The 12,622-nt window shown below is 38.5% G+C and overlaps 1 protein-coding gene across 5 annotated transcripts in view; it reads left to right on the forward strand.

Moving 5' to 3' along the window:
* Window positions 1–2,671: 2,671 nt before the first annotated feature.
* The window catches only part of kazna (kazrin, periplakin interacting protein a), a 267,686-nt gene continuing 257,735 nt past the window's right edge, over window positions 2,672–12,622 (forward strand). Inside the window, exon 1 of one of the 5 annotated variants that reach the window (XM_038305916.1) lies at window positions 2,672–3,145. In XM_038305916.1, the coding sequence (XP_038161844.1) occupies window positions 3,070–3,145 (76 nt within the window). In that variant the 5' untranslated portion in view covers window positions 2,672–3,069. The remainder of the gene's footprint in view (window positions 3,146–12,622) is intronic. The other 4 variants (XM_038305915.1, XM_038305914.1, XM_038305917.1 and 1 more) reach the window with 4 other exon arrangements.

Here is a 12,622-nt window from a genome sequence, read left to right on the forward strand (position 1 = left end):
TCTTAGCTGAAAGGAGTGGCACCCGGTGTGGTCTTCTGCTGCTGTAGCCCATCTGCCTCAAAGTTCGACGTACTGTGCGTTCAGAGATGCTCTTCTGCCCACCTTGGTTGTAACGGGTGGTTATTTGAGTCACTGTTGCCCTTCTATCAGCTCGAACCAGACTGGCCATTCTCCTCTTAACTCTGGCATCAACAAGGCATTTCCGCCCACAGAACTGCCGCTCACTGGATGTTTTTTCTTTTTCGGACCATTCTCTGTAAACCCTAGAGATGGTTGTGCGTGAAAATCCCAGTAGATCAGCAGTTTCTGAAATACTCAGACCAGCCCTTCTGGCACCAACAATCATGCCACGTTCAAAGTCACTCAAATCACCTTTCTTCCCCATACTGATGCTCGGTTTGAACTGCAGGAGATTGTCTTGACCATGTCTACATGCCTAAATGCACTGAGTTGCCGCCATGTTATTGGCTGCTTAGAAATTAGGTGTTAACGAGCAGTTGGACAGGTGTACCTGATAAAGTGGCCGGTGAGTGTACTTGCCAGCTTTTTGAACAGTTGTGTTTGTTTCATTGTCCTCAACAAGATTTTTAACATGAAATGACTACCAACATGTTTTTTGGTATTGCATAGGTGACAAACACTCTTAGCAGCTGTAGATGGAAGCAGTACTTTGTTAGAACTTTTGCTTTTTATCCTCTGCAGTGCTTTTCATGTGGGAGCAGAATAGACGTTGTAACAAGAACATTAATAAAATATGCAGATTCATTTTTAATGATCCATTGCCCCCCTTTACTTAGAAACAGATTTTTGTGTCTGTGGTTGAGGGTTTATGCTGTTTTATGGATAGATACAAACAAAAGCACAATTATTTTGCCTTTGCAAAAGAAGGTTTTAGACCTGTATGAAACTGACATTATATGAATGATACAGTGAGATTATTGTCTTCTTTGTCTATTTCTGGAAGATAATCCTCATATAGGGATACATTGGACAAAAATGAGACAAAGAGTAAATTGCAGCCTAAAGCCTCTGGAACAAATTTAGCTTACAAAAATGTAATTCTCAGAAATAGTGCTGGGTGTGTACCTTTATTCAAGCTGAGATGATGCAAAATTTGTACAGTAAGTGCATTTTAAACCTATTTGTATAAACTCTTTAAACGTTTTTGTCAATCCCCTTAATTAACCCTGTTTCTTCTATTATGAATTTCAATATCTGATAGGAATCAGATTTGTTTTATAAGGTACAGTGCTGTAAAATAGAATTCACAAGTTTTCCTCATTTGTATACCTCAAAGCATTTAAATCATTCAAACCTTCAAAATGTTTTATATTGTATTAAGAGATCCTGACTAATTAAAAAATGTAGATTTTAAATAATGTTTTCCTTTATTAAAAAACCTAGCCCTGTGCTAATTGTAAATACCCCTCTTGTTAGATTATCAATAATTCAATAGTAAACAGATTTTTGTAAATCTTACTAATTCTGCTTTCATTTGCCTGACTACTGCCAGAAACTGTAGTATGGAAAAAGCTAAGAGATCTCAAATGCATCAGGTCAAATTCAGTGTCACAGAGCCGCTCTATAACTTTGGGATCCCAGTAAACCACATTGATGGCTCTTTCCAGGATCTTTCACTATTCATCCTGAAGGTGACAAATGAACCCAGAACATCTAAAGTACTGCAAGTCTGACCTACCAATTGAAGTGTTCATAGTACACAACAGGAAAGAAACTTGGCAAAAATTGCCTCCACGGAAAGCTTTCAAGATCAGAACCACTGATGATCCCCAAGAACATTTGGGTCGCATACTGGTGAAGGCTCTCAATCATCCAGGTCATAGTCACTCCAAAAAAATAAAAAAATTTTTCAATTAAAAATGTCAGGAATGGCGTGGAGTTTGAGGTTTTATACAGTACTGTATTCCTGACATTTTGAATTGAAATTTGGGTCACATATACTTTTGAATGGTGAAACATTAGCGGAGGTTTTTAGGAAAGTGTATCTGGTTGCAACCGATGTAAAACTAGCACAGCATGGAAGAAGCGTGACATCATAAAGATAATCAAACATGGTTGGAGTGCTGTTGCTGTGTTTGTTGTAGTTCTGTGGATGTTCGGCTTCTTCGGGATCATAGTTAAAGAAAACAGGAATTTTGCTCCAGACATTTCCCTACTGCATACTTGGGATATGTAGGAAAGCAAAAATCCTAAGCATGCCAGTAAGCCATGCACCTTTTGGCTCAAAATGAATAAATGTATAATTTGCAGGACATTTATGTTGAAAAACAGTTAATGTATATGAATTGAAGAAAATCTGCAAAAAAAGAGAGGACTAAAATTCCTCCCCAATAACATAAAAGTCCCAATGGCAAGAGTGGCTCCATTACGCACTTATTAGGTTTGGGGGGGAAATTTCTCACACAGGGCCAGGTTGTTTAAGATACCGTAGCATTTTGCACAATAAATGAAATAATTTAAAACTGCTTTTTGCCTCCTTGCAGATAGAAACTACAGATAAGATTTGTAAGGAGGCAAACACATTTTCACAGACAAGCAGATTTAGGAGAGAGAAAACAGGCACCAGAGGGGTGTAATGTGTTAATGGTTGCACACATACACACACATTTGCATACATCTCGGCAAACACACAGTGATCAGTGTTCTCACGTTCATCAGAGGGGTAAGAGTCAGTGTTCTCACTGCAGCAGGCTTCTCTTTCTCATTGCTCTATCCCTCTCTTTTGCTTTGTTCACGCTGTGCTCTCCATCTGAAGCAGCACCACACTGGAGCTTTAATGATCGGATTGAGAGCAACTGCAACGCACAGATCTCCCATCAGCCAAAAGAGGAGCAGGCAACTCTCAGCGGCTCAAGAAGCGACCAGGCAACTGCTGATCTACAGTCAGCTGAGACATAACTGACGGAGGCAAAAAGCATCTCAGAGCAAGGCGTAGGAAGAGGTTGAGAAGAGGCTTTCGGAGGCAAATCAAGAGAAGACTACTCCTGTGTGAAAGCTGACCTTCGGTGCACTCTGAAGAAGAAGGACCTGTCTTAAAGAGGCTCGACCATGGAGGAGACGCTCACCTGCAGTCGAAGTCCTTTCTCTCAGGTGTTTGGGCGGCAGGGTCAGCTCATGCAAGCCAGTAAGTGTTGATATTCAGAGAACATGTGCAAAACCAAGTGGAAGTGTTATGTAATAGAGGTGTTTAGGAACGGTTAAGTCTGTCCCACTTTCTACTAGAAAAAAAAAACATATTTTTTTCTCTTTTATAACCTTTTGGTGGATTCGTGAATATATTTAATTTTCTTCTTTTTATTTCAGTGTGAAATCATCATACAGAATCTTTTTCCAGTTAAGCAGCAGTTTCCTCAGATGCTCTGATCTCACCAGAGTAACATGGTGTGGCATGATGATGTGTTAATGCTGATGGGCTTTGAGAGAGATGTCAGGTGTGAACATGTGTGCGCTGGCGGATCGTGTGCTCACTCTCTCCTGACTGTGATCCTTTGATCTCCCCCAGGTTGTGCATGCCACAGGTCTGGCATTAGGCAGGGGGGAAAATACAGGACATTAAGTAGAGGTGTGGAATAATACACTTGTATGACACATTCAAGCTTAATGCATCCTCGGTACTTTTGATTTTTTTATTTTGTTGAGCTGGGGAGGTGTCTCATTTATTTACCAGGGTTAATATCTATATCCTTGCAGAAGACAGAGTTTCTTGTACAACAGCTCAGTGATTTGATAAAACCGAAAATAATTAGATAATACATTTGCTGTGCCTTCCAAAAAAAATGGATGCCCTTTTTGACATGTTTTCACACCTGCAAAGTTCAATATAATATATTGGGATTTATTGTAATGGAGTAGAACATTCTTGTTTGGTGGTAGAAAACATTTTGCAAATTTAATGGGAGAAGCTTTGTATATCTATGAATCAGGGACCCTTCATCTATTTCTTGTAGAAACCACTTTTGGGACATGCCAGCTTTGGTCAGTCCAACCAAATGGAGAGTTTTCATGAGAAGCAGTTTTTTTAATAATTGCCCCAGTTATGTGTTATGTTTAGTACTGTTTTCAACTAAGTATCTACTGCTTTGTATGTTTTTATTCATTTCCTTCCAGTGATTTCATTCATTTATCTACGTCCATTTCCACATTAGCTATGACCAGCTTCCCTCTCATTGCCATTTTCCCTACAGCACAATGCTCATAGTAACATCCATGGGTGTTACTATCATAATGGTGTGATTAGGGGATATACACTTTTCCTTTCCAACACTTAAACCTAGTATGAATACAGCAAGCAAGTAAGGACTCTTTGGGCAAAGAGTCAAATAATGGAGGTAGGAAAAGGCACTCAATATTCTTTCAGTCATATGTACAGTATGGGTTAATGAGGTATAAGGAATCCCACAGTCCCTATATGAACACAGTCAACCTCTTGGAAAATAACAAAAATACATTATTGCTTTGCATGCACTGTTTAAAACATAAACATTTATACAACTTCATTAGTTTTGGTTTGTGTAATGAGGAGCTTTAGGAGTGCACTACATTTGGGTTACTTGTGTTTTGTTGTTGTTCTTTTTCAGAAGGCTGTAGTTCCACAATATGAGTTCTGTTGCATAATGATGTTTGAAAGGCTAAATGCTGTCCACATATGGCACAGCAGTCTAGATTTCTTTACCTACCCACAATCTTGTCCTTCTGCTCATAAAAATGGTGAAGGAACAGAAGCAAGGGTCTCCAATTTGCCGTCTTTGGATTTAGCCTTTTATGGTGAGTTCACACCAAAAGCATTCTTGCCATCTGGGCATTTAATTCACAAGCAAATTATATGGGGGTCAGTGTTAAGCAGTGTTGAAAGCAGCACGCCCTGGCGTCCCAGCAGTGGGCATTCAGAAATTGGAACTTTTCCAGCTTGACGCAAGCGTAGGGAAAATCAATATGTAAAATGGGGTTTCACTCCACAGGTTTTAAAAAGCTAGGAGAATTTTCTTACTTTACTATGGCAAAAGAGTTTATGAAAAATGTTTATATTAACGTTCAGCTGCAACGGCAGCCGCAAATCGTTAACAGTCAAGTTCAGAGAGCTTTCACTGGTTACTCCTAGTGCCTGCTGGTCTCCCACTCGAAAAAGAACAAAATATTTAAGTAAGATCATAATCCTGATGAATTAACTCCACAGAGACTCCACAAGATTTGAGATGGATTTACTCGCTTAAAAACGTTCAACTCATTAATGTAAATAAAGCCTCCAGAACGTCTTATCTCAAAATGCACAAGTGTCCATGTTGAGGTGTTGAAAATCATTTTGATCTTTAAAGCTACGGTGTGTAATACCTTAAATGGATTTACTGAAGATATGTAACATTTTATACATAAGTAAAATTAGGATTATTTATATCAGACCACGTAGGAATGGACCAAAATAATTTTCCAGATGTTTACCTCAATTATTTCTCTCCAGCTTTTTGTAGAGCTCCAGTCATCCCGCTAGCATCACCTCTTCTCCTTGGGTGCACAGCATCTTTCCCACCGAGCGACAGTTGGTTGAAAAGACATTGAAAAGATGACAACGTCTACATTTAGTTAAGAAGTAAAAGGTTAAAAGCTGTAGTTTTCAGATTGTTGAAAAGATGTTGAGACTTTGGGTTTGCAGTGTCTTTTCAATGTCTATTATATGACTAAAGTAGGACAAACAGAGAATGACCAAAACAGCCTAATGTTCAAGAACTATTGCTGGACTAAATCAAGACAATGTCAGACGGACCAGATTTAGCCTAAAAACCAACGTCGATATGAGGTCTGATGTTTGCGGGTTGGCTCTTTTCTTGCCCTCTTCCTCTCTCCTTTCATCATGTAATAACCCCTATGCCATAGACTTACTCCTAAACTGGAAAATATATGATTTCAACCAACACAATCTCACTATTAAAACAACCAACAAATAACTGGTATGTTTGCTTTCTTGCTCTAAGATCTGATGCTTCTCTCCCAGATATATTTTCTTCTGGTTTACTTCCTTCTCTCCGTGTGCACACCAGTCTCTACTCGAGTCAGAGATACGTTTGTAAACCCATTAGCTCTGCTTGTGGATTTTCTCGTTCTCTCTGTTATTGGAGTTGGATCATTGCCTATCAACATTTCCAGCCAATAGAACAACAGCGTCGAAAAAGGTGTGTGTTGTTTTCTTCTTCTGTGTTTGCCTGTTACTGCTTACCGATAATAAAATCATATCCCCACATTTTGTTTAAAATATCCAATAAAAGAGCGGGGCTTGCTTTACAAAACAATAGGCTACATCAGAGGTCACGGATTAGCCGACCGTGGTCCGTATCCGGACCCACCTGCTGGCTAATCTGGACCCAACCTGATTTAAGACATTTATAAATTACCTCATGTTGTCTGACGGCAGTGTCTAATTTCACTTGCGCCGCTTCTCCTGTTTGTACAGTAAAATCCTCCGGGACCAGGCAACACGTGATGCATATTAGCCAATGAGCTGTGTAGGTCAGGGCTGTTGTTAGCTACTTTTAGACACAGCAGGCAAACCTGTGGCAAGCCGGGCGATGCGTAACAATGATGAGAAAACGTGAAAGAAACTGTAGACTGCTGGAAGAAGCTCAGTGATCTGGTTACAGAAAAGTGAAATGGCGTGCTCTGGAGTCTCCACCATGAACAAAATCAAAAATAAATATCGATCCAGGCTCACGAAGGAGCACCTTGATATGTGCTTTAGAATGGCTTTGTCGCCAATCAGACCCAGGTTTAAAACCTTGCAGGTCAGCCTAAGGCCAACTTCTCTCATTAAGCCATAAAAAAAAGAAAAAACAAACAAATGGTCAGTTCAGGTGTTATAAATATAAGAATCAGGAAATTGTCTATACACCAAACTGAACGACTGATATTTTCTACTTCAAAAAACACTTTAGATTTCGAAATGGAAAAATTTTCAATTTTTTTATATATTGTTTTATTTAAAAAGTCAATGTATAACATGGATGCAAAAAAAACTCATTTTATTTCAGTGTTAAATTATGTTTAAAGTAACAGATTTTAATTAAAAATGGCTCTGGACATTTACTGGTTGTTGATTTTCTTTGTTCGGACCCCAGAGGTATGTGATTGGTCACCCCTGGGCTACATGATTGGTCAAAAATTTACAGTTTCTCAGTGTTGTTTGTTGCCGTATTGGTTACCTTCAAATGTGGCAGGTATAGTGATAGTGTCACCCACCAATCACGAAAATGATCCACATTTGGCGTGTGGGTTGGTGCCAATTTCATTCCTTGACTCTTAGCATATCAACAGATTTTTTCATGGAGCCATCTTTGTAGCTATTGCAGCGCTCTTCAGTTTTCTTATAATATCTCAGTGCTCGATGGTGGAACAGTTGCTAGCACTGTTGCTTTGCAGCAATACGCTCCTTTGTTTTAAATGTGGCCAGGTCTTTATCCTCAAAGGGTTTGGCTATATTCTCTGGGTAAACCTCCTTTCTCCCACAATCAAAAATTCTACATTTCCCGTGTTAATGTGTGCATGATAATCTGTACTAAGTCTGCTGGGTTCCATGGTCTTCACTAATTTTTTTTAACAATCTTCTAATGCTGCGTTCACAGTGAAACTAAGCACACAATTTAAACGTTATCCCTGTTGAAAGAGACTGAATTGGATGTTATTTTAGACTATCAGACTTCAGGCTCCTTGATTTGTATACATGCATGACAGTATTTAAATAGTTTTTTGATAAAGAACCTTTTCCTTTTATTTCAAAAATATTTGTATACCTAATGCCGTCAATCACACATAATCTCACGGAATTAAATGAAAGTTGGTAACTGAATTTCACAAGAAATAAAAAAATCTTAATTTACCATGATCGCTCTTGCACCATACATACTCTAATGCTTCACTCGATATGTTATACATTTAAAATGCATACTGACTTGTTGAAACTCAGCTCTTTTTATATTTGTGTACTTTCTAAGACCGAAGCACTCTTTTGTTTAGTTTACAAAAAGTGTTGCTTAGGTGCCTTAGTAAAGAATAAAAACGCCTTTGGCCATAGCCAGAGATGGGAAGTAACAAAGTACAAATACTTCGTTACTGTACTCAAGTAGATTTTCTGATATTTTTACTTTACTTTACTACTTATTTTTATGGCAACTTTTTACTTCTACTCCTTACATTTTTACACAAATATCTGTACTTTCTACTCCTTACATTTAAAAAAAATTGGCTCGTTACTTTAGTTTTGAATCATTTCAATGGAGTTACCGTTATTATTTTTCACGTCATCAATACCAAATTCAATCTAATTGGATGGGAATCTACGTTGCATTTGACGCACCACTACAAGATGAATCGACGGATTCGGCGGTATTCATTCGCGGCAAATCATTGCAGCTTGGTGGCGGTGGCGTTAGCATAGTAGCATGGACGACGAGATGATTGAAAATGAACACAACGGAGATCTAGTCCTATTGGCAGACATCCATTTAAAATGTAGGCAACGGCATGAAAAAAGTGGTTTCTACTTTTACTTTTATACTTTAAGTAAATTTACAAGCCTGTACTTTGTTACTTTTACTTGAGTAAAGAAGTTTAATCAGTACTTCCACTTTTACCAGAGTATTTTTTAACACAAGTATCTGTACCTTTACTCAAGTACGAAAAGTGAGTACTTTTGCCATCTCTGGCCATAGCTGACCTGATACCAAGTAAAGTTTTGGCTTTCAGAGGTTGCCTGCAGATTGAAGTGATAACATGCTTATGTCTGTTCAGAGAGTTCATGCACTGTGATGCAGAAATGTTTTCCTTTTTTTAAGTCCTACTAGAGCACATGTATAGGCCCTTCATTAGACTGTGGCGAAACAAGGTAAATTCCCTCCCCTCCATTATCAATATTTAATGGCCTTGTTACAGGTTGATATTTAAGTTTCAAGAAAACAGAAGCTTTCATGTATTCTCAGTAACAGAAAATTAAAATTGCCATGTACACAATTTAAAACATTTATTTTGCATGACCTTAATGAGTTTACATGTACCTCATGTATTGCTTTCCAAAACAAATTACACAGTTAGAAGACACAGGGAAGATTAAAATGTTTACGTTGTGCGTCATCTTTCAAGCCAACCTAATAGAAAAAAGATTTAAACGCAAATGCCACTCTCTAGTCGGGAAACTGGCATTACCATTGTATGTGGTGTGATGAATTACAGTTGCTCCTGCGCTACCCCAACTTATCTATGCTCTTTGAAGCTTCTGCAGCATGGCTCCGATTTTGGATGTGTGAGACAGGCAGGGAGGAGGGTGGATGGATCGGGGGGTGAGGAAGCAGAGGGAAAAAAGGGAGAGTGGTGAGAAGAGGGGCAAGAAAGTGAGCAAGCTGCAAACTGTGTGAATAAGCGACGGATGTTTTATCCTATTTTTAGCAGCGTTATATGGTGTTACACAGTTGTTGAGAGACTAATCCACAACAGCGCTATCCACGCTGTTAGACAAGCATTTATTATGGAGTTCTTTTTTTTAATGCTATGGATTTCACCCATGATTGAATCAGAAGTCCTTCGGCCATATGCAAAGTCCTGCTTGAGCTGCCGGGAGAAAATTCATTCAATGAGTTTTACTAATGCCCAAAGACCTGAATATTAACATCCTTCTGGTGGTCTCCTGGCAGAATAAACACATGACTGAGTTTTTCCTCTCTTATAAACCCCATTCACGTGGCTGAGCCAGGTGCATAATCCGGATTCAATTCTCCAACTCCCCACTGGTGTGATTTATGCTATGATCAGGCTCATGATGCATTATCAGGCGTCCCTTAATAGCTTCTAGTTGTTGGAGCAGCTTGACTTTCCAGCCTTAGAAGTAGGAAAAGGTGCTCACTTAAAGGTTAATTTTGCTTGGCTACTTGCATATTAATGAAGGAGAAAGTCATTTTCTAACACCCACAAGTTGATCTAAATTTGTCACAGTGTCATAGAAATATCAGAGATACAGCCCTCAAACAACATTGCAAACCTGTCATCATAAAAGCCAATTAAAGAGAGACCTTGTTTCTGTAATAAAATATCATATTTTTTTCAGTAGGTTCTGACATTTTCAGCCCACCTTCCATCATTCTGACTCTCATGCCCCATATCATCTTTTGGCTCAAAGTACAGACATCAGCCTTGCTTTTTCTTTAGTTTGAAAATAAATCAGCATGTGACACAATTAATGTCAGAAATTAATTAGCCTTTCCCTGCGGGGGATTTTCTTCTTTGTATCTTTGTATTTGGTTCATGTGAAGCTGGTTGGAGCCGTTAATATATTGATGTAAATATTTTTTTTCACAGATTCTAAGAAAACAAATTTTGCTTCAGCCCAGTATCTTATCTAAACCTAAAGAGCACAGAGGCAGGTAAACCGACTATATTAAATAAGTCCTACTTATTGTCGAACAGTTCAACAGAAACCACTTTGGATCCCAAAAAACTATTTATTTTGTTTTAATGAGAATAGTGGATTTAAAAAATGTGATAGTTAATTTTAGATATTTATCCCGTTCTATCTAACCTGATAAAACTGCTCTAGAAGGGAAAAACCTTCACAAGGTAAAATAGTGCAATAACTTAATAAGGCACCTTCTCATTGAACTTCAGCATTCAGTCTTCTCTGATACACATTTTATGGTAATTATATAAAAAAAACACACAAAAAATAAAAGAAAAAACAACAACAACAAAATAACAGCTTAACCTTAATAAACTCAGTTGTCATATTAAGGAATTTGTTTTCTTTTGCATATTGCATCATATTACTATAGCCTTGTTTTGCAAAAAGGTTGCGACTCAGCAAAATTATCTCATTGTGTGAGTCAGAAGAGGGATTTAATAAACTTAGCTGAATTATGTCTATATATCAAAATGCAGAAAAGAAAGACAACACTTAAGTTTATTTTCCCACTGAAAATGGCGCATTCAACCAGGTTTTGTAAAACATGGGTCGATGCGCTAACAACCATTTGGCTCCCTTTCCACTGCCAAAAAAAAGGAGTGTTTAACCCCTCGCTGGCAAGCTGAGTGACCTCTGTCATCCCACGGCTGTGTCTGGTGACACCATCACACAGGGTTAGCAGTGATGATGTCCCCAGCGCAATGATGTCCCCAGTGCGACAGAAATCAAGAAGGTAAACAATAAGGAGAAACATGAGCAACATGAAAACAAGAACATAGTCAGTGTGTTTCATTAATTCACTCCATTATCTGTCCGAATCCCTCCCATCAGTGCTGCTCCATGCTTATCGAATGTAAACAGAGTTTTTTCGGCTTGTGCGGCGTGTTGACGTCCGCATTTTGCGTTCAATGGCATCATATTATTTAGTGGATCAGCACGGCTCTGGTGTTCCCACTGCATGCCGGTCAGAGCCGTGGCGATTTTAACCAGGTTGCTTGCCGAGTCGTTTGCCCTGGGTAGACACAGGTCAGTGAGCCGTTTCAACTGGCGCTAAGAGCCGGTTCTTCCCAGGTTTAAAAGGTTTTCCAGCCAGTAGGAAAGGGGTAGTGTTGGAAATTTACAACATCCATTACAGTTCTAAATTGCTAAAAAGACAAAACCGGCTGGGGGCTCCTAAGGGAGTGAGAGCAAAACAGATAAAGCTGTGGACATTTCAACTGTATGGTGGATGTACTCAACAAGTGAAACAAAAGAAAATAACGAGGTTACAAGAAGTATTTCCTTTTAAAGGGAACATAAAAGCCTGGCTTAAGTCTCCACAATACTCTGTGGGATAATGTCTTAAGAACTAATAAAACCAATGCTGAACCTCTAGGCCACCAAAATACAGAGCCATACTGTGAGGTTTACTTTTTTAAGCTAAAGTGTTTTTTTTTTAATGATAAATAGAATTATGAATCATTCAAAAGAAATTGGAATGAAAGAATAAATTACATCATAGGAATAGAGTGATCTCAAATGGTTTTTCTAGTATCTCTGTATTTAACAGCGTTTTGTTGTTGTTTGTTTTTAGATAAACTATGAAACATCTTTTCTTTTTTTTTACCTTGACAGATAAGCTGCAGAAAATGGATGGATGCAATAGCATTAAAACTATTTGTCAAGACATATAAATTGCAGGAACTAATAAATATTCTCTTTGGAAGACAAAGAGTGAATCCATTCCCATCAGTGTCCTTACCCAGCGAGCCACTGGTGAATCCGCTCTCAGGAGGGGTTAGCATAATTTGAAGTTTTAATGCGTGACCACTGCAGGTGGTGGACATATTCTGATCTTCTTTGAAGTGATTAATTCCTCTGCTTCTGCCACTTATGTGAAGTTCCCAGCAAACTCGTTCAAATTCCTTACACTTCCATACCCAGTGGGCTTTCCTGCAGTTAGAGATTAGCTTCATGCTGCCGGTGTTGCTAATCATGTAGAAGTCACGTTGGAGAAACTTTGCTTGTGTAGTTTAAGTACGTACTCAATCCATCATCTTTTATTACTTTTCATATATATGGTAAATTTTTTTATGTTCTTTAAGCAAATTTCACATCTTCTTAATGTTGATTTAAGTGGTGTGATGTAAAATCAAACCTTGTGACCTACTATTGAGGGACTTTGCAAGGGTG

This window comes from Cyprinodon tularosa, unplaced genomic scaffold (genome assembly GCF_016077235.1).
Source record: "Cyprinodon tularosa strain WSP-4 unplaced genomic scaffold, ASM1607723v1 ctg57, whole genome shotgun sequence".
In the NCBI taxonomy this organism is placed as follows: domain Eukaryota; kingdom Metazoa; phylum Chordata; class Actinopteri; order Cyprinodontiformes; family Cyprinodontidae; genus Cyprinodon; species Cyprinodon tularosa.